Source organism: Hippichthys cyanospilos, chromosome 2, assembly GCF_059441005.1.
Source record: "Hippichthys cyanospilos isolate Australia breed blue-spotted pipefish chromosome 2, RoL_Hcya_1.0, whole genome shotgun sequence".
NCBI classification, from domain to species: domain Eukaryota; kingdom Metazoa; phylum Chordata; class Actinopteri; order Syngnathiformes; family Syngnathidae; genus Hippichthys; species Hippichthys cyanospilos.
Genome location: NC_142370.1, coordinates 14,779,668 through 14,803,248, shown reverse-complemented (window position 1 = coordinate 14,803,248; position 23,581 = coordinate 14,779,668). Strand labels below are relative to the sequence as shown.

The 23,581-nt window shown below is 39.0% G+C and overlaps 2 protein-coding genes across 3 annotated transcripts; one reads left to right on the top strand and one right to left on the bottom strand.

The window, feature by feature from the left end:
- The first annotated feature begins 583 nt into the window (after positions 1-583).
- Positions 584-9,378, top strand: prkx (protein kinase X-linked). Its single transcript, XM_088441439.1, has 8 exons — positions 584-1,086; positions 1,735-1,903; positions 3,651-3,914; positions 4,399-4,518; positions 4,696-4,791; positions 5,317-5,374; positions 6,397-6,474; positions 7,184-9,378. Exons 1-8 carry the CDS (start codon positions 948-950, stop codon positions 7,307-7,309), a joined length of 1,050 nt encoding a protein of 349 aa, XP_088297565.1. The 5' UTR covers positions 584-947; the 3' UTR covers positions 7,310-9,378.
- Positions 9,136-23,491, bottom strand: cd99 (CD99 molecule). 2 transcript variants are annotated; one of them, XM_088441454.1, is made up of 13 exons: positions 23,233-23,486; positions 21,230-21,262; positions 19,662-19,721; positions 19,018-19,050; positions 18,107-18,157; positions 17,956-17,994; positions 17,633-17,686; positions 16,570-16,638; positions 16,426-16,458; positions 15,332-15,352; positions 12,306-12,422; positions 12,161-12,214; positions 9,136-11,936 (listed from the first exon to the last, which is right to left on the bottom strand). In XM_088441454.1, the coding sequence occupies exons 1-13, from the start codon at positions 23,291-23,293 to the stop codon at positions 11,908-11,910; spliced, it is 654 nt and encodes a 217-aa protein (XP_088297580.1). In that variant the 5' UTR covers positions 23,294-23,486; the 3' UTR covers positions 9,136-11,907. The 2 variants fall into 2 exon arrangements, with proteins under 2 accessions (XP_088297580.1, XP_088297586.1); XM_088441460.1 differs by lacking the exons at positions 9,136-11,936; positions 12,161-12,214; positions 12,306-12,422 and adding an exon at positions 12,460-14,293 and having other exon boundaries at positions 23,233-23,491.
- Between the last annotated feature and the right edge of the window lie 90 nt (positions 23,492-23,581).

Here is a 23,581-nt window from a genome sequence, read left to right as displayed (position 1 = left end):
CACATTTTTGTCCTACTTTTCTCCAGGTTCAAGAGTAATTGCTCCGTTGAAGTACAGCTGATTTGGTAAGTTTAAGGAATAAAAACATCAATATGAGTAGAAAAATGACAGTAGACATGAGTAGCCAAGGGACCATCACCCTTCACCTGCACTAGCTCTTCCAGTTGCTTAGCAACCATCACGGACCCCACCCCATGATTCAATAAATTTATCATCGGCTTCCACTGACACCTTGACATAGTAGTTAACAAAACGTCACATTTTAAACACCTACAACATGAAAGTACCTCACCCCATAATGTATAATGCTGCAACATGGTAATAAGGTCCAATAGCCAAAGGTGGAACATGTATTCAAGTAGAAGTACAGATAATCGTATAACAGGCTTTGTAAAAGTCCAATATGTCTCCTTAAGGTGTTTTTTTTTAATACTTTTTTATGCGGGATCTGAAATTCCTTCATGATGATTTTTGCATCCAGAAAAACAGCTTGAAACAAAAGTCATTCCACGCCACTAAACGGCGCCATTGGATCTCTAAAAAGCTTCGCCAACCGCCACAACGCGGAAGAAAAACACTAATGCGCATGCGTCCGCTCGGCGTAAATAAATGAGGAAATGCAGAGGCGTAGGTTTCATGTATCAAGTCATTTTTAAAATGCCATACCTTTTCGTAGTTTCATACAGTCCTTCTTGGAACAAATGCAGCTATGCTTTAGGCTTTACCTCGCTTTTAATTTAGCCACTCAGCCGCCGCTTTAACTGGTCACCAACTTCTTTGTCTTATTTACCGTGGAGGCCCAAACCTCCACTGACTGCACCTCAGATAAAATGCCACACTATACTTTTTGATATTTTTCCCTCTTGATTGATTACTAGAATGACATGGCGTGGTTTTTTGGTCCTTCAAAATTTTCAAACCAACATATTTAACCTCGGAGATGACTCATGGCGTCCTCAAAAGCAGATACCGGGGTAAGCAATGAGACTAATTGTTACAAGGAAAATTGCGGCGTTTCTTCGGGTGAAGCCCAAGAAAACCACCAGAATTATTGCCTTGATGACCTGGTGAGCATCGCCACAGTAGGTGAGTTCTGAGTGCATCTCAGCGACCATTAAGAATTTTACATTTGAGCTACCAGATTAAGGGTTTTTAAAAACGGGTCCCTGTACTTCCGGGTGGCAAATGTGACAGAAAACTTCAACTGAAAATGCTGACAAAAGCTTTTTGTGTTACAAAGCTTTTGTTACAAAGCTATTACATCGTTACGCCAAATGGTGTGTCTATGTGAATTTATTTCCGAAATTGTTTGAGAAGGAAAAATCCAGCAGGTCAAGGCTGCCTTCTGCCTTGTTTGATTATTGCTAGATGTGCAATCAGTTCTTGAGCTTTTGCCACCCACAGGGCATCATGATGACAAGGTCGATTCAGGGGTCACAACGTCTTCTATCCAGCTATCTGCAATCTTCTCTCACCACATCCATATATCAACATTTTTGTCTTCTTGATCATCTTCATGCTGATGCAGCTCATGTCTGCACGTGTTCAATCTCAGTGTGAATCCTTCAGCTTTGCCTCGAAGCTTTCCAGTTTGTCCCATCATTCTGTTAGACTCTTTCCTTATTTGTAGTTAGTCTTTACTGAAACAAATCTGTGTATGTGGATTTTTATGGTTTTGAGTGGGTTTGTATACTCCTCTTAGGAGTAATTCTTCCTTGTGTCCCCTTTACTTAGGCACAGGAACTTTTGGTCGAGTATACCTGGTTAGGGACAAGAATAGCAGAACCTTCTACGCTCTAAAACAGATGAGGATCCCTGATGTGATCCGCCTGAAGCAGGAGCAGCATGTGCACAACGAGAAGGCGGTTCTGAAAGAGGTCAACCACCCCTTCCTTATACGACTGTAAGTTCGTTCCCCACCGTTGCAAGCAAGGGTTCACCATCATTTGAGGTTTAGGCACCTTGACACCCATGCTCTATGGCGACATCAAGTGGTCCAGAAGCCCACGAAGTCAACAGTGCTGAGGATTTAAGTAAATGACATGAATGAACTTGTGTTACTGTCTACATCGGTGCCTCTCAAATAGTGGGGCGGGCCCCCCTGGGGGGGCTCAAGGTGATGCCAGGGGGGGCGCGGATGATCTCAGGAAAAAGGCTTTGTTTTTGTCATGTGGAATGTAATTGCAATAAAGTAATAATTTTCATCATTTTCTTTTAGTTTCAGGCACTTTGGTGCACTTGCTTCTTTTTGTTTTCCGTTTTAGACTAAGCTATAACCCGTATAAACACAATTAAAATAATTAGCAGTTGTTGAAAGTTAATTTATATCGCGTTTTTCTGTTGTTAATGTTAAAAAGGATACATGCGTAGGTATACTTTCATCAATAATAATAATTATATTCAGTGCATCGACTGGGGGGGAGGTCTCTTTTCTAGGGTGGGCCTGGCAAAATATAGTTGAGAAACTGTACTATATGAACAAAATACACAAAGTGTTATAAAGATAATTTGTTATTAGTTTTTATTTAGAAGTAGTAGCATCTCCACGGTGACTTTAACATTTCCTTATTAGGAGCAAACAAATCAATATGTTTCAAACAGGATAAATTCTTTTTCACGCAGGTTCCATTGCAACCATGGGCAATACTCAAAGAACAACTGCAAGTTCACAACAGCTCGAAATCCAAGAAATGTGAGATTACAGTCGATTTGTAGAATTAAAAAAACAAAGCTTGCCTGACGTTGAAAAGGCTGAAACATTTTTAACGGATACTTTTATCAACCCTCCTCCAGTATATTCTTCATGAGCTGTATTTCACAAAATATTTACAGCAGTGGTTTTCAAATGGAAGTATGTGAAGGCACTTCAGGGGTTATGTGAGGTTTCAACAAGCTTTTTGCATGTAGCAGCAAAAAATATTTAATGTGGCTTAATGATAAAGCAGGAACACTCAAACTAAAAACAAATTGGAACATGACTCATTGCCACATTTTGTTCTGATGACACTCCTTTTGCAAAATGTATGTCTTTATTAAATTATGTAACTTTTCCACAGATGTGCATTGGCATTACTGGTGCAATATTCTGACAGACGAGGCACAAGTGATTCAAATGATGTTACATCATTTATCTTCTGTACTTGCTGACTTAAGTATGTCTAGAGAAACCACAACAAATGTAGTACCAAAGTATAATAAATCAGGCAAAGGTGGCACAGCATTGTTTTCTCAGTCTCAGCAGTCAAAGTTGACAAAAAAACAGATTCAAAATGGTCATCACATACCTTTTGTGTTTCTGTGCTTCTTAGCCCCCTAATACGTTTGCTTGGACCTACAGTTTTCACGAAAATGGTTATCTCTTTTATCCTTTGTCTTGTTAAGCCTTATGATATCACTTCTTATCCATCACAGGAATACATGTACACACAGACTATATTGTGGGTACATCTGTCGATGTAAGCTAAACCCACAATGATCACAAAAATGTCTTGAATTGACGCAGGTAATATGCAAGCAGACACAAATAATTGTCTCATCAGCAACCTCTGCAGAAGCCTGATAATGATCCCGATCGTTTGAATCAGGTGTGTTATCGTAGGTGAACTCAAGTACATTTCAATTTGGTTGAAGAGTTTATTTTTCTTCGTCAGGTTTTGGACCCACCACGATGACTGCTTCCTTTATATGTTGATGGACTACGTGCCCGGCGGCGAGCTGTTCAGCTACCTTCGCGGCCGAGGCCGCTTCAGTAACGCTACCGGTCTCTTCTACGCCTCTGAGATTGTCTGTGCTATCGAGTACCTCCACTCCAAAGACATCGTTTACCGTGACCTGAAGCCTGAGAACATCCTGCTGGACAGGGAAGGCCACATCCGCCTGACTGACTTTGGCTTTGCAAAGAAGCTTTCTGACAGGTCAATTCCGTGTCCTTGGTGTTGATTTAGTTAGGATTTATGAAGATTTGCACTTCCAAGTTCACATAACGCTCTACCTATGACAGTCGCAAACACGTGCCCACGCACTTGATAGCTGACGATAATGGAACTGTTAGCTTATTTTGTTGTGTTGCGCAACCTTCCTTGGGTAATCGCCGCAATTAAACCATGTGCCACTCGATGAAATGTGTGCACCTTGCACACGTAGCTCAAGTATCACTCTTTAAATTCCCGTCGGGGTTTGATTTGTTTGTCAGTTTCAAGTTACTTCAGTTAGGTTTGAGTTTAATTTGTGTGATGCTGAGTTTTCCTTACACTGTATCATGATCTAAACATATTTCATGAGATAAAGTCACTCAAAGGTTGGGTACATTTGTTTTGGAGATGAAACACGACATACTGTCATTAAGCAGAATGTTTAAAGAGGCAACAATTCTATTTTTGTCTTTCTCTTCCCGAGCAGAACCTGGACTCTGTGTGGTACCCCAGAGTATCTTGCTCCAGAAGTTATCCAGAGTAAAGGTCATTGCCGTGCAGTGGACTGGTGGGCTCTCGGCATCCTTATCTTTGAAATGCTGGCTGGGTGCGTACTGCTACTGATTTGATGTCAGAGCCACTGTGTCATTGGAAGCAGGAAATGCTTGGAAGCTAAAGAAAAACATGGAAATCGGTCAAACATACACCACCGTAGCGATGATAAAAAAATACTTCTGCTTTTCTCTGCTTTGAATAAATTTAAGTTCTGATTCCTTCTCTCTAGGCATCCACCTTTTTTTGATGACAATCCATTTGGAATCTACCAAAAGATCCTGGCAGGAAAACTGGATTTCCCACGGCATCTGGATTTCTATGTCAAGTAAGATTTCACTGCCACGCCCCCAAAAAGAAAGAAATGTAAATCATTTTATGCAAGTGGCCTCGCTTAATAATTTAAAGATTGATTGATTGTAATCATTGAGAGAACTCAGATTTACCTGAAAAAAGGGCAACTCTACAGGATAGTGACATGCATGGGCTATGTATTTGGACGGTGACAACTTGCTTGTATGTACGTCATGTTTATTCTAGTTTAAAGTTTAAATAAATCTCATGTATTTTTTTATTTTGTCAATTTATTGAAACTACTGGATTAAAAAAAAGCTGCGGCCACTGTAACATTATTCACATTTTTAACATTTATTTCAGTCATTCTTTTATCACTTGCAGTATATGTACCACGCTTCAAAAACATCTGTATAAATAGGAGTCTCCAAAATAACTTGTGACAATAATCACTTTTAGTGTGGTCAAAAAATACAGGTCATAAACCGGTTTACCACAAGGGGGTGCGTTTGAGCAGCAATGTGGGTGAAAGATTTACAGACTTGACTGTTTTCCACAGAGACCTAATCAAGAAGTTTCTGGTCATTGACCGAGCCAGGCGGCTGGGCAACATGAAGGCGAGTTGAAATTTAATTTTCTTTGCATTCAAAATAAAATTAATACCATGAAAAACACTTTTTTGCTGTATGTTAATTTTTGGAGGTTACTGTGGTCACTTTGGAAGTGATCCTTGATCAAAAGTTTTTGGGGTTTTTTTTCCCTGAAAGCCCCCATGATGTCATATTGAAATACGTGGAATATTTTTTTTCCTTTTTTCACATTAGGTAACACATATTCTTGCTGCATGAAAAAAAATAGAAAAAAATGTTTGAGGATGATGATTATTATTATTATATGTAAAATTAACTCATTGCATACCGTTATGTTTTATTAATTTGAATTTTGTTAAGGATGGGTTAGAAAAAAAACCACAGCAGGAGGGCTTATATCATGGCTGGTTTGGAAGTTGTTTGGGGTTGCGGCAACAGACGTGGAGCAAGTACCACTGCATCGTTTGTTCGAAGCCCATTGTAAGGAAAGGCAGCAGCGCAACAAACTTATTTTGTCAAATAAAACAGAGCTACCTTCCTAGTATGTAAAATATCGAGCTTTGCGTCAACCAACAAACTCCCGCTAAAAAGCAGATTGCTGTTGGATTATGGCAACAGGCAGCAGCTATGATAAGATTGCAGCTCGATAGGGAGCCAGAGTGTTTCTCTGTCATTTTTACTTATTAATTTCTTTAAAAAAGACAAGGGCAAAAATTAAAAAATCAGATTTTGGGGGAATATTTTTTTGGCGAAATTGCCAAGCCTTACCTTACATACAACTCAGCATTTTTTTTTCCTTTGTTTGTGCTTCAATGGAACATGTGACCGTCTATGTTGTTCTCATAAATCAAAATGCCTAGTTTATAACTGTATTAACGATAGTCTTTATTATTATCAAAATTCTGCAGTTTCACTTCCTAAGGAAATTGATTTAAAACCATTGTTTCTATGAATCAAATGAGATTTGGCAAGCATATTTGAATTGTTGAAAGTATAGTTGGTGGTAGTTTTGTATTGAATAAATAGTCTTTTTTTTTCTGTTGCCGCAGAACGGAGCGGATGACGTGAAAAAGCACCGATGGTTTAAGACTATTGATTGGGAGCTAGTTCCCCTAAGAAAACTGAAGGTAAGCCTTTCCTTAACATTGGAAAAGTTGCTCATATAAGATAAGAGCATAATTACGACACTTTGCTCTGCCACAATGTGTAGTACTCAATGCTAGGATTTGCAAAATGTCAAATTTATGTTCTGTCAACATACCTCCACACACATTTTGCAAACAGCAGACACCAAATGTGAGTACAGTGCACCCCATAATGAAACAGTTCGACTGTGCCCATATCGTCAATATTTTCAATATTCAAAAGTTTCATTGCCATATGCCTAGTAATAATACATTATCTTGTTCCGTTCACTTCCCCGACCAGAATACATTCCATAATCGAGCAAATAATAAAGTAGGCAACGACATGTTATTTTCCAGCGCCGCCTTAAACTTCTTGGGCATAGAATGAGCTAGTGGATGTTGTGCGCTTTCACTTACTGTTTGACAACACCCCACAAATGCTCCCTTGGGCTGTGCATCGCCCAATAATGAGTGAATCCTCCTCCAATAAGTGTTGAATGGTGTTGCGTTAACGCGGAGACGCACATCTCCACACAACACTGCAATTGTGCCTGCATTTTTTTTAATTTCTGAATGATTGTGTAGTCGATAAGGACTATGTCTGAACAATCACCAGTAATAATTTAGTCAGAGTTTTTTTTTTTTTTTTAAATGCTGTTAATATTTGAACTGTGAATTCTAATTAGAACTTTGGTGGGTAAATCCACAGCCTCCAATCGTTCCCAAAGTTTCCCATGAAGGCGACACCACCAACTTTGAAGTTTACCCCAATGATGAATGGAAAAAAGACCTTTCAGTTCCACCAAGAGACTTGGAGATCTTCAAAAACTTCTGACAATACAGGCAGACTGTTTTATTCATGGGGAAAAAAATATTCTTTACAAAGAAATTTGTAGTACAGTGGACCCTTACATATTCATGGTGCGGCATCCGCAATGTGATCGAGTCTCGGATTTTTTTGTTTTGTTTTGTGGTCTATGTTCCGTTAATCACGGGAACGACACATGACGGATTTGTTCAAGCAAAAATACAAAAAGCCCTCGGGCAAAATACTTTCTACACTATGATGTTTAGTGTATTACAGTAATCAACACATACTAGCAGTCCATTCAAGCAAACCCGCTCATCCCAACACAAATCTTAACTGCAGCAGCGTTCGATTTGCGATTGAAAAGTGGGACGATAGATAAAATGGTGAGCGTGTAAGCCGCGTTGGCGAATGACGGCTTATGAAAGTCAGCATGGAAACCAGCGGAATCTGTTCCGATAGCTGAACGGAACATTGCTAAGCCTACTTCTGACCAACCGGTCGGCTGTGCCCTCAGATGTTTATTCATTTACCCCGGCCTGCATGCACCATTATAGGCATACTCGATCATCGTCAGATTTGTTGTGTACGTACCACAGGTACTGTAGCCCGTGTAGGTGCATGATTAGCCGCCGGCCGTTTACGCGCTGTATTTTTAAGGGAATAGCGATGTTTGATAAGGTAAGCTTCGGGAATGACTTCTGGGTCATCGTTGTCGCTATATTTATGGATTCAACTATGTGTATAGGTCATTGTAACCACTTTCAGGCGGGCGTCGGTTAGTTGCAGGGTTCTCTATTGGCGTCTCGCTCCCTATATCCCCTACCAATCGTTTGGGTCCACTGTAGCCGTATGACTCAAAGTTGGCATGTTTTACCTCCTTTTACTCCCTTTAACTTTTAACGAGTCGTAGTGTAACTTTCGTACGGCAAAACGAGCTTTTTACACTCTCATCCACCGTCCTGTTGTTGCTTTTGTTTTCTTATTTAGTGTGAATCTTTCTGAGCCTGAACATGAGAGAACAAACAAAGACTGTTAATTTCTACTTTTTTAAACGTTTTATATTTCATCGCTATTGCATCTTACTTTGTGACCTCAGAACCCTGTGACCTTTTGGCCACGAGCAAGTATTATGGGCAAACACTACTTCCTCTCTTCATTTTTAACAAAAGGCAAAGCAAATGGTGCCTTACGTTTTTGCCGCATACTTGTTCATTTCACTTGAAATTTGTCCTCGAACTCCCCATTGTGACGTGACTGCAAATAAAATAAAACCAACGTTTAGCAGTTTAAAAAAGTTTCCTGTTCCTGCATTGCTTTTTTCCTTCTATATTCTCTATGGTAATCCAAAGTGTCAATAGAACAATGTAGATGAGCTCTAGACAGGTGACGTTGTGTGTTCCCTTTTAAGCTCTCTGCCAGAATCCAGCAAGCATTTGAGCAGCAATTAAAAACATTGTAATTGTTTTATCTTTTTTTTTTTTTTTCTCATTTACACTGGACCCAATTCATGATGACCTTGTTAGAGACAATTTTGCTTATGTTAAATGAAATTGTTTAAAACTTGTCTTCACTTTAATTGGTAGGAACATTGTGTAAAACAATCTAGGGCTAGTTTATGAGTGCAAAACTCATTTGCATTTAGGGCAACATTGTAATCATGCTTTCCTTCAGATGGCTGGAATGAAAGTTTACTGTTAATATTTATGTACAATATTACAACTATTGTTTAGGACTATGTAAACATTAACCATTTTTTCAACAAACTGGGCATAATTTAAATCCACTCTCACCAATTGCATTATATGTACAGTTTTGTAATATGGCTAATGAAATAATCCTCCAACCACAAATTAGAGAACTGTGTTTATTTGTCAGGGATGTAAAGATGACATTAACATTTTTAAAAGTCCTCCTGGAAAGTATTTAGTATGTTTCACATTTTCCACGTTTTGTTGTTGTTATTCTAATATGCAATACATTGGGGGAGGGGGGGGGGGGGGTCTCTAATAATTCTCAACCTAAAACTCATTGAAGATGATTAAAAAAAAAAAAAAAAGATTTCAAACTTTAAGACCAAAAAAAAAAAAGAAACACCAACATCACATGAAATGATTAATAGTTGAGCACTCTAAATACTTTCCGTATTATCTGTATCAAGTGGGGGGGGGGGGGGGGGGGTCAGATTCATAACAATGGCAAACAAAGACAGAGACAAAGACATGGATGACTTGATTATTTGACTCTGCAATACAAATGTGAAACATGAAAATAATGTTAAATCGTTCTCGAGTTCCTCAGTCACTTGAGTTGATCTCTTTCACTGCCGCAGACGGCTTAAGATGCCAAAGATCCGTAGCTATTCATCGGGCTGGCAGTGAATGAAGAAAGTGAATGGTGATAAAGCATAATAGTAATACATGTGTATTTCTGACTTAGTTCTCTAAAAAATGGTTGGCTTTGGGTTTTGATGCTGAAAATTCTAAGGAGGGGTATTTTTTTTCTGCATTGTATGGAAACAAACAACTTTGACTGGCCTATCCCGACCGGTTGTTTCCGGGCAGTAGGCGGGGTACACCCTGAACTGGTTGCCAGCCAATCGCAGGCCAAACAGAATCAAAAAACATTCATGCTCATAAAGACACGGAAGGGCAATTTTTGAGTGTCCAATAAACCTACCATGCATGTTTTAGGGAATGTGGGAGGAAACCAGAGTATCCAGAGAAAACCCACGCGGGCACGGGGAGAACATGCAAAGGCGGGAACCGAATCCATGACCTCCACATGTGAGGCAGACGTGCTAAGCAGTCCCATAGGTTTTTTTTTATTATTATCAAGCGATGATGCAAAATAAAGAAAAAAAGTCTCCACTTTAAATTCCAAACATGTACACACACACTACATTCATTTTACATCCATACCCATATCAAAATACAGAGGTATCCCGACCTATGAGTTGAATCTGTTCTAACTCACTTTACATTACTTAACTGGTGAGCAGAATGAAGGGTGCTTGAGCAGATGGGAGTGGCATCACTGCTGGCATTTTGTTGCGCCTCAAGTTGAGGCTGACTCAAAAGAAGAATTTGCTAAACAACAACTTGTAGGTCGGCGCACTCTGAAATGATGATACCACTGTAATGGCAATAGTTGTCTTAGCGCTTATACCCATCATTGTTAGCTTAATGGGAAAAAAAAAAACACCTTGCGCCAAGCTTTTCAACACGGGTGGGGCCAACGGCTGGCGACGCACCTCGGGGAAGATTTTGCTCAAAGTAGTTCTGTGGCACATTACAAAGAGCCACTTGGCTAAAATACATTTTGATTGACTGTCTATCTAAATGACAGTTGATGTTTATGAGCTGCATGCATGAATCCTCCGTAACTGTGAAATATTTCTTACTTTTGGTGCTTGAAATATGGGTGGTGAGCAAGATTTGTAAATGTCAGAATTTTATTTCAGGAAACAGACTGTGGATCGTATGATAAACTACTTTTCAGCAACTTGCACTTGTGTAGCCAAGGCAGACCTCAAAAGCTGCCAAGCCCAAAAACGCAGTAAATGCAGTAAGCATAAATCCTGTTTTACAACTACAATCAACCATATTTGTGACCCTACTCGTATTCACTTGAATGGATCTGGCACGATGCCACAAGCTTCACTGTTTCATCCAATGGCACTAATGAAATTGTAAATATAGTTAAGTGCTGCTGTAAAAAAAAAATACAAGTTACAACTATATTTAACCATATTTGTGACCCTACTCGTATTCACTTGAATGGATCTTGCACAATGCCACAAGCTTCACTATTTCATCCAATGGCACTCATGAAATTGTAAATAGAGTTAAGTGTTGCTGTAAAACACAAGTTACAACTATATTTAACCATATTTGTGACCCTACCTGTATTCACTTGAATGGATCTGGCGCGATGCCACAAACGTCGCTGTTTCATCCAATGGCACGCATGAAATTAGTGAATATAGTTAAGTGTTGGTGTAAAACACAAGGTACGTATGCGAACTGTATATGCTGTGCCTCGGGGGGTGGCTGGTGGGTCTTATTGTGTCAACCCAGAAATTGATTTTCTTTCTGTGTTAATGTTTGTCTGCATTTGGTGAGGTATATTTTGTGACTTCACCTTATCGTGAAAATAATATTGATATTTTGCATCCTCACATCATGTCAGTTTTCAGTGAGGGCTTGCACAGTTTAGTTGATCCCAACGCCAATTCGTTGGTGCCTGTTGTAATGAAGAAATGGGGACAAGGCCAATGTTGATGTCTACCCTGGCTACACCACTGAAAATGTTGTAGCCCCACCCCTGATTTTGAACACTTCTTCCTAATATTGATGTTAAAAAAAGACAACTTCATAAGTGTATACAACAAAGCTGTTATGACACATGACATTCAGAACCTGACAAAAAAAATCAAATAAAATAACATGTTAACCATTACAAACGACAAATATACAATGACTGCTAAAGCCGCTAAAATGAATCCTGCCAACCATCCCGCAGCAGAAATTTCTGAGAAGTCACGTACGGTACTTTGGTACAAAGAATTGCGTAGATGCTAGATGCGGTTCCATCAAAGAGATGTGGCTTGTGCAGCGGCTTTTCTAGGATGTCCTCATTAAGTTGCTGTTAACTGGAATGAAAAAAAAAAAAAAAAGAAAATGCAATGAGGATGCATTTGCGTTTGCGCTGCTTGAAAAATTGTGCCTGGTAAAGCACTGACAAGAACCTATAAATACTTGAATTTTGAATAAGCTTTTATGAGATACAAAAGTTGAGAACCACAGGCCTAACACGTTTCTCCCAAAGGGAATATTAAAACAAAATGCCATGTGTGGACAAAATAAAGGAACCTACCTTGAGGATCATACTGTGCGTGATATCGGCCTTTTCCGCTCTCTGGGTCAGCACCTGGTCACAATTTGTTGTTTTGTTTTTTGAGTACTGCACTTGAATCACATCCGACCAACACAGTATGTAAGAAGTCATAAAGATGAAGTACCTCCCTGTAGTTTGAAACACAGTTTTTTCTTCTGGTAAGCAAAGTAACTGGAAGCCGCCCCTAAAAGAGCCACCCCGATAGCGCTGGCGATTCCTGCGATTGTACCGGAACCAGCCTCTGCAAAAGACATTTGGGATGATATACACTTTTCTTTGGCTTCAAACCACTCTTAAATCCAATGCCTCGACTTACAAATCTTAACATATTAGTACCACAGCTGAGCTGTATCCTGTTAAGATAAAAGGCAGGTAGCGGGGCACAAGTGCATTAAGCTGATGTAAGAACACACAAGATGTTCAAAAGACACCGTTCTTGTTTCGTAGCCGCTTATTTTGCTAGTCGATCGGGCCCCTGCAGGGATCGTTTTGAGTAGTTAGTATACATTTGCCGTGATAATATATATTTGCAGCATAAATGAGTGTTTTCAGCTTGGGTGCGGCTACAAGACGACGACTCGACTGCAGAGTGCGAACAGCCGATAAGGAGACATCGACGACGGAGCCCCTGGCAGGTGACATCAGGACCCCTGGGCTCACACCGGAGAATGTGAAGATTGACTAAGGATTCTTGCTAATATTAACACATAAACAGGTAGACCGTGTGCCAATTTTACATGTAATCAGCTCGGTGATGTCCACGCCACATGAACCCGTGAAGCGAAATCCCAGCTCAAATAAAAGCAGCTCGTTAAAACTAACAAAGGCACTCGGATAACGACAACTTGACAAACGAAGAACAGATTGTTATTGCAAGCTACGAGAAGAATGTGCTCAAGCGTGCTGGGTGTGACATGGGGTGCTGACAGAAAAAAGGGAACTGTGTTTATTGTTGTCAGTTGGTAGCTTTTTTTTATTGATTCCAATGGAACCTCCTCACGAGACTTTGATGTACAAACTGACGTCCACAAAAATACCCCTTTAGAAAGTAGCCATTAGTGTTTCTTTCACTCATCTGTTCATGCTGCATACATGACTCAAAACAAAAAAGTCAATACAAATACAAAGACACAGCCGCCAACAAGCAAGTGCATGGTATTCAGATCATCAAGAATTAGACATCTATTTATACTATACAATGGTGTGAACCAAGTAGCACGAGATGTCTCATTTTGCACCATCAATCTGAATGTGCCAAACTAAATTGTGTATAGCCAATACATTTCATTTCTGGATTTTTTTTTTTTTATATGTTCAGCCATTTACAGCATCAGGTTTGGTTAATAAGGGTGCGGCATACTGCATGTCAGTGCAATAGCGACATTTGCTTTCCCCACAAAGAGGCATGGAGTTATTGGACTTTGCTTCATATCTGTTTTGCCTCTCCTTTGTCAAAACCTGGCAGATTTGAGGGGTTGATATCAATCCTCCATCCTGTAGGGCCGCAATCATGCACGTTTTTGATTCTCCTCTCTCAAACACACTTAATTCAAACGATCAAGATCATTTTCAAGATCTCGCAGAGCTTGCCGACGAGGTAATCATTTGAATCAGGTGTGCACGAGAAAAAAAGAATGGAAAAAAACATGCAGGATTGCGGCCCTCGAGGACCGGAGTTTGACACATATGGTCCCAGGTCTTTAAATATTGACCGGGGATGTTGGAAGAGCTGCTTCCGTAAACGTGACACACGTGCAGCGACAAATAAGCAAGACCCCGACAAGGTCCTGAAAGGATTCTCTGGATCAATCCAACAAAAGCCATATGCGAGGGAGTCACCTGGCTAAAACAACGTACAACCAAATCCATTTCCATTTGACTTCCTTTAGTCGTATCGAATACAAGTACCATAGTGGAAGGTATAGGTTTTAAACCCCGGAGCAAATATTCATGAGAAAGCAGTGAACAATCAAGGCATAGCCTGCACAAGCTCCATGGCCCTCTCTAAGAGCGGTACTAAGATCTTTTTTATATTGGACATCCACAAAATGATTTCCTCGGGCATGTTACAATTTAGCATCTTCAGGATTTGTCGCCACAGAAGGTCTGGATCTGCAACAACACAAAATTGCAGCATAGTTTTAGCCAGACAGACTAGACCGGGAGCCTCTTTTATAAAGGTATATGCAAAAACATGTGGCCCCAATGTTGGATACGCCACATCTGAGGTCAAGGAGGCCTCCCCCTCACTGTTGTCGCCATTCAAAGCCCAAACTCCAAGTGGTACTGCCTCCAACAGCACGTCACCACAAAGCACCTTGCGCCTTTTTCTCTGGCAAAAATAGGCTGACAAACAAACGATGTATTCCCAACATAAAAACAGAGGTACCTGGATCTGGGACTTGAACTGACAAAGCTTGTAACTACGTTTACTTGTATATCGAATTTCATAATCTGTTCCAAAACCACCACAAACACTTTTAAAAATACAATGAAAATACTGCATAAATAGAGAATGTACATAAACTGATTTTCTAAAGTATTCTGCATAATTACTGTGCCATGGGTCAAGTTAGTACTCACAATAACAACCGTACACCTGTGTTGCGTGCGTTTAGGCGGTGTGTAATCTGTTCATTTTTAAAAGGGCGTTTTGTATTTGCGTGTGTGTACAGCTGACGGTGCATCAGCCACCGACTCTCCTTTTTCCCCCACTGAAGTCAAATGGCTCAATCCGCCATTGCGTGCAAGTCTTTAGTTTTGAATACGACACGAAAGTTGGCCACAATTTCATGACCAAATCGTGAATAAATCCATTCTCTTTGCCCGGCCTACAATCAGTTCAAAAGATCTTAGAACGAGTGCAGCTTTTCTTGACTTTCTGTTGTCCTTGTGCAAACTGGCTGAGAGCACACAGAAAAGCTCAAGATGCTCAGAAAGCTTTAAGATGTGACCACAATGCCAAGATGTACGAGGAAGCAAAAGTGCCAACAACAAGCAGTAGTTAACCCGCAGTACACTTCTTTAGGTCTTTAGGCGGGTAACAGGAAATGTGAGTCATGGGCTCAGGTTGTGATTTAATGACGTCAGCAAAAATCATTCGCTATCAAGACAAAAGCAGGAAGCTAAATAAAAAAAATTAAAAGTTACCTTGGGGCTGATCAGCACCGCCTGGAAGGATGACAAAACAGAATTACATTGTTGTAGTGTAAATTAAATTAAATTAACCAAAGCCTACTGATTTGGTTGAGTTTTTTTTTTTGTCTGTGACACAGTTACGGTTCAGCTAACATTATGTTGACTTGCGTATATTGTTTGTCATGGTTTAGCAAGATGTCGATTACATTTTGTTTCCTTTTTATGTAGCTAAATGAACTAACCAAACACTTATGCAGTTCATCTCAACAATATTGCAAACTTGGATGACCAGATTTTCAAAAATAAATACTGGGACACGACAAGTTTTCTGAAAATGAATTACGCAATGAATTCTCACCAGGAACTATTTAAAAAGAATAATAACCAAGATATGACTAAATGCTCTATCTTATGTGACAGTTCAACAATGTTAAATTGGTCAATTCACTCACCATGAACCAATATTTTTTTGTGGTGTTGTCCTAGTGTAGTAAAATGCGTATCCCCTTCTTAGCTATTCTGATTTAGGTTTGTTAAATAAAGAAATGGTTCCACTTATATATCCCTACAATGTGCTCATGGACGTGTCATTGCTTTTTTTTCACTGTAGTCCGACTTCATTTCCCATGATTAATTGACACAGAAACAGGAAGTAGTTCTGGTATGAGGGAATGTGAAAGTACCAGTCTAAGTTTCTTTTCAATTTGTCTGTCACGTAAATCGTTTTTACCAATGTGTGTTTACATGCATGGCTCTCAAACGATTGACTTGCTGTATTTAAAAAGAAGAAAAAAATCAATAAAAGCGGGATGTCGGGATGCGACCTACGTAAACTCGGGACAAAACGATAGCGTTGTTGAAATCCAACGAGACTCGGGCACGAGACTGAAAACCGGGACGGTCCCGTTTGAACGGGACATCTAGACACGCTATGCAAACTGTTTGTATAATAACAAACATCAAACAATTAAATCAACATCTATGTTATAGCATTGATTTCTCTGTAAAGGGAGAAAATCCATATCAGATCACTAAACAGACAATGTGCAATAAATTAGTAAAAAAAAAAAAAAAAAATAATCACTATGTTGCAAGAATCAACATACCATCAGAGTTATAGCCAGAATCTCCGGAGCGCCCTAAGTATAAAACAGAAAAGCATGCATAGGGTTTACATGTAACTAAAAGAAATCTTTTATTAATGAACATTTAAAAAAAAAAAAAAAACTAAATTATGAAAGATGTCTTACCGCCGTCTGGCTTGTAATCTCCACCATCGCTAATATCAAATAAGTCGTTATCACCAAAATTACCCCCACCTGTGAAAGTAGCAAATTAACATTATAACTGAAGCCAAAATACAGTGGACCCTCGGGTTGCGGCGTCCCTGGCTTATGTTTTTTTCACGTTTCGATGTGGATTACTGAGTTCTTTCGGCTTCTCTTTAAGGCATTTATCCCGCTTTACATTTAACATCAACAACTGTCATGACCTGCGGGGTCGGTTGTGTTTGTTGTTTTGCCTCCCTCTTGAGGCGTTTTTTGGTAGTTGCTCTTATTTTCTGTTGGCGTCAAACTGCCTCTGCTGCAACGCGTCATTACAACACCGGTCTGCTATTGATTGGCGTCTCGACTCCCTAAGATACTAGTCTAATATTGGTCGGCGTGATGGCGTCACGAAGATGCTGGTCTTCTATTGGTCGGCGCACGGGGTCACGAAGATGGTTGCCTAAAGACTTGCTCTAGTGTGAGAGTGCTTTCAATATTGTATTTATTATGCATTTTAGTCCAAATTCAAACTTGAATTGGTTATCCACGATTCCCAAGATTGCTAGTGATGTTAAAGATAGAGGTAAGAAGATGATTTATATGGAAATGAAGCTGGAGATAATCAAGAAATACGAGGAAAGCTAAGCCAGCCTAGCCTATGCCCCGTACTAGGTAATATGGCCATAACAAGCGTCACTCAAAAGTAAATAAATCCTATACATTTTTTTTAATGCATGATATTTAATCGTATGCATGTATATTATAAATAAGCAGCACTTACTATACAATTTTGTCACCAATTTTTAATATTTATATACATTTTTTATGTTTTTACCTGGGGTTTTATACGCATTAGTTAATTAACATAGGTTTGTTCGCGTTACAATCCCAACCGCAGAATGGAGTAATGTCGTAAACCCGGGGCCCACCGTATACCTGGTACTATATATAAAAGAACATGGTGGTGGACAAGCCAAGATGCTGCCAGACGCAAGTCACATTTGACTTGGACAAAATTCAATGAATAGACAATTTCCAAACTCACCTCCACCACGCCTAGGTGGATCGACTACAGGTTTGTCAGGTTTGGCATTTGGGTCTGGAAAAAAAAGAAGGAAAGGGAGAGTAATTTGAGAAAATCCACAATCAGCCACTTCATGGATAAAACCAATATGCAGTAGAACATATATTACTTGCACTCTTTATTGGGCCCCACGCTAAAAAATAATTTGGGTTTTTTAATGATTTACTTGAATCATTCGTTTTCAAACATGGAATTACTGTAATGTTGAAATGTTGGTCAGTTTGAGAAGGAGAAACTGAACAATGCATCCTTTCAACGATGAGGTTTTAATGAAAAAGCTTTACCTGGTTTTAGAGCATCCTCTAGGTCAAATCCAAAGCGATCTGTACAAATAAATACATGTTTGGTGCACTGAATAGAGACTACATAGACTAAAAGCTGTATACGGTATGTGTTTGAAAATATTGTTCGATGGCAAAAGATAGACAAACCCACCTGAATTTCCAGGGTTGTTTGGCTTCTTTGGTTTCTCTGGTTCTGGTTCATCTTTGAAAGAAAAACACAGACAGCATATAAGTGTGACGTTAACCAATGTTTTTCTCTGCATCATGGAGTAGGTGGGGTCATGAGCTAATGTTAAAATTAAGTACTGCAGTTTTTGGATTCTGAGCTGCAACTTTTTTCTCATGATTTGAGCCCTGCGATTAATAAACCAGTGTGGCTTGCCTGCCTTATTTTTTTTGCTTGCCACCAGGAGGCGGTCCACCAAATGATTCTTTTATATGAAGTAACCCCTTCTGTAACCCCAAAAGAGGATTCTTTGTGTTCAGTATTTTTCAGTGGATGTATATATACACCAAATCAAATGAAGTTTGAAAAGGTCTAAAGTTTAATAAATCATCTTAAGGGTTACTTGGCTGAAAAATATTTCACAGGGGTTATATCACTGAAAAAGGTTGAGAGCCACTGTTCTAAAAACTGTAGGTCACATAGCAGCGGAAGCATATGCAAGGTTCTCACAAATGTGCGGCCGTTCTGCCCTTTTCTTTTCTCAGCTTTTCTCACTACTTGACTAGTGAGTCAGAAATCTGCATCCCAATTGCACCAAAACCAAGTCTGCTTGTTTTTTAAAGTGTTTGCCATTCAAAAGACAGACTGCATCATGTTGATTACAGACTTAAACTTAATGTTGACATATAGTATGTATCAAACAGTGGATTGCTTTTATTAAGGCATGATACCTTTAAATACGTTGACATTCTCTTTATTTATTTATTTATTTTAATTGTGGCGCCTGAAAAATAAGTCCAAACTGATGGGTGTTACCACTATGTGTTTATAGATTTCAAACCAATATTTTTTTTTCTATTGGAATTTACAGGATAATAGTTTAAGATGATCCATACCTGGTCCCAAGGCATCAAAAAGGTCCAGACCATCTATGGGGAGAAAGAAAAGCAAAAAATCATTCGATATTAGTTAGTAATAAAATGAATAAACAAGAGGAAAAAACAATCATTAGGTTGCAGGTAAATTGAATCCTAATCTAGATGATTTATGGCAAAAAGCAAGGTACGCTCGGAAACTGGTCGCCAATCGGTCACTGGGACATACACAAAAGTTGATTCGAGGAGAACATGCAAACTCGACTCAGGAAGGCCAGATCCAAGATCCACTTAACTGCTGTATTGCCACAAAATTGACACAAAGAAAAAGTCGTACTTTGTTGCCCATCTCCATCCTACGGGTAGGATGGATCTTTAGAACATCTATATACATGTATGTGGTGCAACAGAAAAAAAAAAACATGCCCATAACATTCTCTTGGCTTTGTACCACTATTCTTGTGTTTGTGAATAATTTCATGGAAATTAATTAGCCAATTCGTTGTGTAAAATCGGTAGTCCATAAAAAAACAGGCAGCTCAAAAAAAAAGAGTTGTCTAAATTCACACTTGGATTAAAATATTTCACAGACACCAACTCTATGCATACAAATAATCCATCATGATAAATCAATAAGCTTGTTAATGTCAAAAAAGTATACAAACCATCACTATTGGGATTCACTGGGGCTTTTGGTTGCTCTTTTGGTTTTGGAGGTGTTGGATCTACAAGAAAAGAAGAAAAATGTTCTAAATATGTCTATCAATAGATCACTCTATACATGCATCTTTGTGCCGACTCTTACATGAATGTTAATGTGTTTTGTTTGTGCATAAACACACACACACTTATATTTATATATATATATATATATATATATATATATATATATATATATATATATATATATATATATATATATATATATATATATACACACATACAGTGGGCCCCCGGGTTACGAACTTAATCCGTTCAGCGGCTACGCTCGTATCTCGAATTGCTCGTATAGCGGGCAATCCAAACCCATGTTAATTCGTGAGTGCAACGCGCGCTGAAGCCTTAGGTATAAACGTCACACTGTATACATATATTATAACTGAGTGACATAATATGCTGTACACTTGCATTATACAATATATACAATGGATAAATAGCTTTTACCTTCGAAACGACGAGACTTGAGCTGGGTGTAAGCAGAGGGGGGCAGAGTCCAACGCTCAAAGTTAACACGGCGATAGCTATGCTATTGGTCTTACAGTGTTAGAGTAACTCTTTCAGTCAGGGTGCAAATCACACAGATACTAAAACATCATCCTCTTATTTCTTTCTTTACCGCTGCTAGTAATTTTAGAAGCTATGTCTAACAGATAAAGTTTGCAAAGTCTTCACAACATTCCGTTTTTCACTAATTTTCTCTCCTTCCTTCCATCCTGTCCCATCAAGCTAGATAAAGGCGTTCGGCCAATAGCATATCGGCATTTCTGTGATTGACGTGTGACGCCGGCCAATAGCATCTCCGTGAGTGAGACCGGGTGACCTTAATCGACCAATAGCATATTCGCATCTCCGTGACTGACTGATAATTATTCGCACTTTTTTTTAAACGGTTGGAATGTATTGACAATTAATTAAAAAAAAAACACACATTTAAACCAATGACAATTCTTTGTCCTGCAATCGGCACATTTAATTTCATGTCAGCTGTTTTTCCCTTTAGCTGTACAAACACTACACTTAAATGGTAATATATTTAGACACCGTGAGTGAGACAGTCAGTGTGACGTTGTAAGACCAATAGCGTTCACGTTACTGCCACAAGTATCTACTTATCATTGATGATCTCGCTACTGTTGATTTTATTGACGCAATCAAACGAGAACATTACTACATACTCAATGGCCGGCATGTTGAAATGCTCGTACGGCGAGAGCTTTGTTCGTAAGCGGAGGGCAAAATTCTTCCTAATCCACGCTCGTAAGGCGAATTGTTCGTAAATCAGGGTGCTCGTAAGCCGGGGGCCGACTGTATATATATATATATATATATATATATATATATATATATATATATATATATATATATATATATATATAGAGAGAGAGAGAGAGAGAGAGAGAGAGAGAGAGAGAGAGAGATTGAAAGACATTTGATGAATTATTGGCTTTTTTAATTAGATTTTGATAAAAAATCAGGCAAATAGTCAACAAATAAACTCATCAGGACTACTCACCTACGTCATCGAGAGCATCAAACAGGTCAAATCCTACATGAAGAAAGAAAAACAATTTTCAGTGAAATTCTGTGTTTTCTTGTAGTGTGCATTTGAATTGTTCAGAATTTTGTATCTTCGAATCCAAACTAAATAATTAGAAAACACAAAATTACGATTAAAATGATAAAGCTTGTTATAATTGTGCAGATAAATATATGGCAATATGAACTTTGACCCCATAGTCCATAATCTTAGCTAAACAAAAAGATACTTCCCAGAGCGTGAGCAACCGACCACATTATCTGGCTGTAATAATTTCAGCAAGAGAAAAAAGTATTGCAGTTTTTATTACTGCAACATTTTTTCTTTTACATTCATTCAACTGGCAACAGGATCCCAAAACAGTTGACAAAACCCCTGATTTAATAACTGGACTCAGATCACAGCTAATGTAAATTGTGTTTTTGCGAAGCATGGACAGAGTTTCCCTTCTAATGAATAAAATACATTCTATCTTTTTTTTAAATTCATACAATTTTGAACATAAACTAAAGAAAAAAGCAATATCAATCCACTTTAAACAACTGTTATTTTTTTTTACAGTGTTTATACGGGTTACAACTTAAGTCTGAAACAGGAAAAAAAATAACCAGGTGCATCAAAGTGCCTGAAACTTAAAAAAAAAAATCTTATTTTATAGCAATTACACTTCACATAACAAAAACAAAGCCTTTTCTCAGGGGTCAACCGTGCCCCCCCCCCCCCCCCCCCACACACACACACACACACACACACACACACACACACAATTTGAGAAGCACGTGATTAGATCTTTAGACAGTATGTGTCACTGTATTTTGTCCTGATTGTGGAATGAACTAGTGTGTCTTATTGTTCTACTTGTGGTTTTCAACGTTTGATGAATGCACATGGAGGATGATACACCATGGACACTTGTCTGAGAACATCTAGCATTGGGGTCACCAACATGGGCCCATGGTCACCAGGTAACCTCCAAGAACCGCATGTGTTGCCCATAAGCCTGTTCTCAAAATAGCTTCCGTGTGATGGTGACAGTGATTTCCTGGAATGTTCTAAAAATGATCATTTGCAGAAATGCATAAAAACATGTTGCATAAATATGTGTTCTTCTTTACTGTGTGAGTGCAATAATATGATCGTCTTCAAATAAAATTAAAATTAGTCATTATTAATAATAAAATTGTTATAGGACATTTCATATGAGCAAGTTTGTAATGGCATTGCATTAATCAGTCTAGACAACGTCATCCGGGTAATTTTTGTGTGGCATCATTGTGTCTGTATTGCTTTTAGTAAAGTTGTGGGGGGGGGGGGGGCTTTTTGGTAAAACAAACTGCTTTTTATGACCCACAAACGAGACTTTTGATTCTGAACCAAAACTAAACACCACTTTGATTTCATCATACCCAAAGAGTAGGTTTCCCCTTCAAAAAGGTTGGCGACCTTCCTTGTCGAGCCAGTTTATTTGGTAAGAGGGGGCTACAATGTTTACAAGATTTAATCAACTATTTTGCTCTGAAATTTAAAGCAATTAAGTAAAACTGAAACAAAGCTACAACATTTTAACTGGAACTAATTATACAGTTTAAAAAAAAACACTGATTCGGTGCTTTGGAGTGTCGGAAACAACCCCAGCTCAAGAGTTAATACTCAGCTCTTTTTTTTTCCATTGCGTTAGTTTCAATAGATTCCAGTAATGGTGGTAAAGCACCGTGGGGTCGTATAGCGCAGTTGAGAACAGCAGTTCACTGCACAATGTTTGTTAAAATACATGTAATGCAGACAAGTTACATTCAGGTTTGGCGGTGACTCAGAATCTCCATGCAAAAGAAAACAGTTAAGGGAACGCGATTATACACGGTTCCATAGCGACCACTGTGACCATTGAAGTTAGATCGTAAACAAGTTGCAAAAAAAAAAAAAAAACATTACTCATTTTTCGAACAAGATTCATGCAAAATACAAAACGGGAAACTTGCCGTCCTGCGCCAATGCCCCAGTCACCAGGAGGAATAAAACGGCTAGCAGAAAAAACTTCATGTCGACACCAAATAAACGTGATTATCTCCACGGTTTTTCGGTCTTTTTGTAGAGAAGAAAGTTAAACGCAAGACGCGATATGTGCTTCGAGGCCCGTTCCAGTGTGCGTGTTTAGCTCGGGGATATTTCAGGGAACAGCACAGGAGAGAACACGACTGCTCGTGGTATCCAGTTACAAAAGCTCTCATGAGTCAACTTGGTACCAGACCAGCTGGGTGTGGCAGGGCGTTCCTCTAAAGCAGAACTCGTTCCCTTTGTGTGACTAATAAGATGACTAATACAACGGAG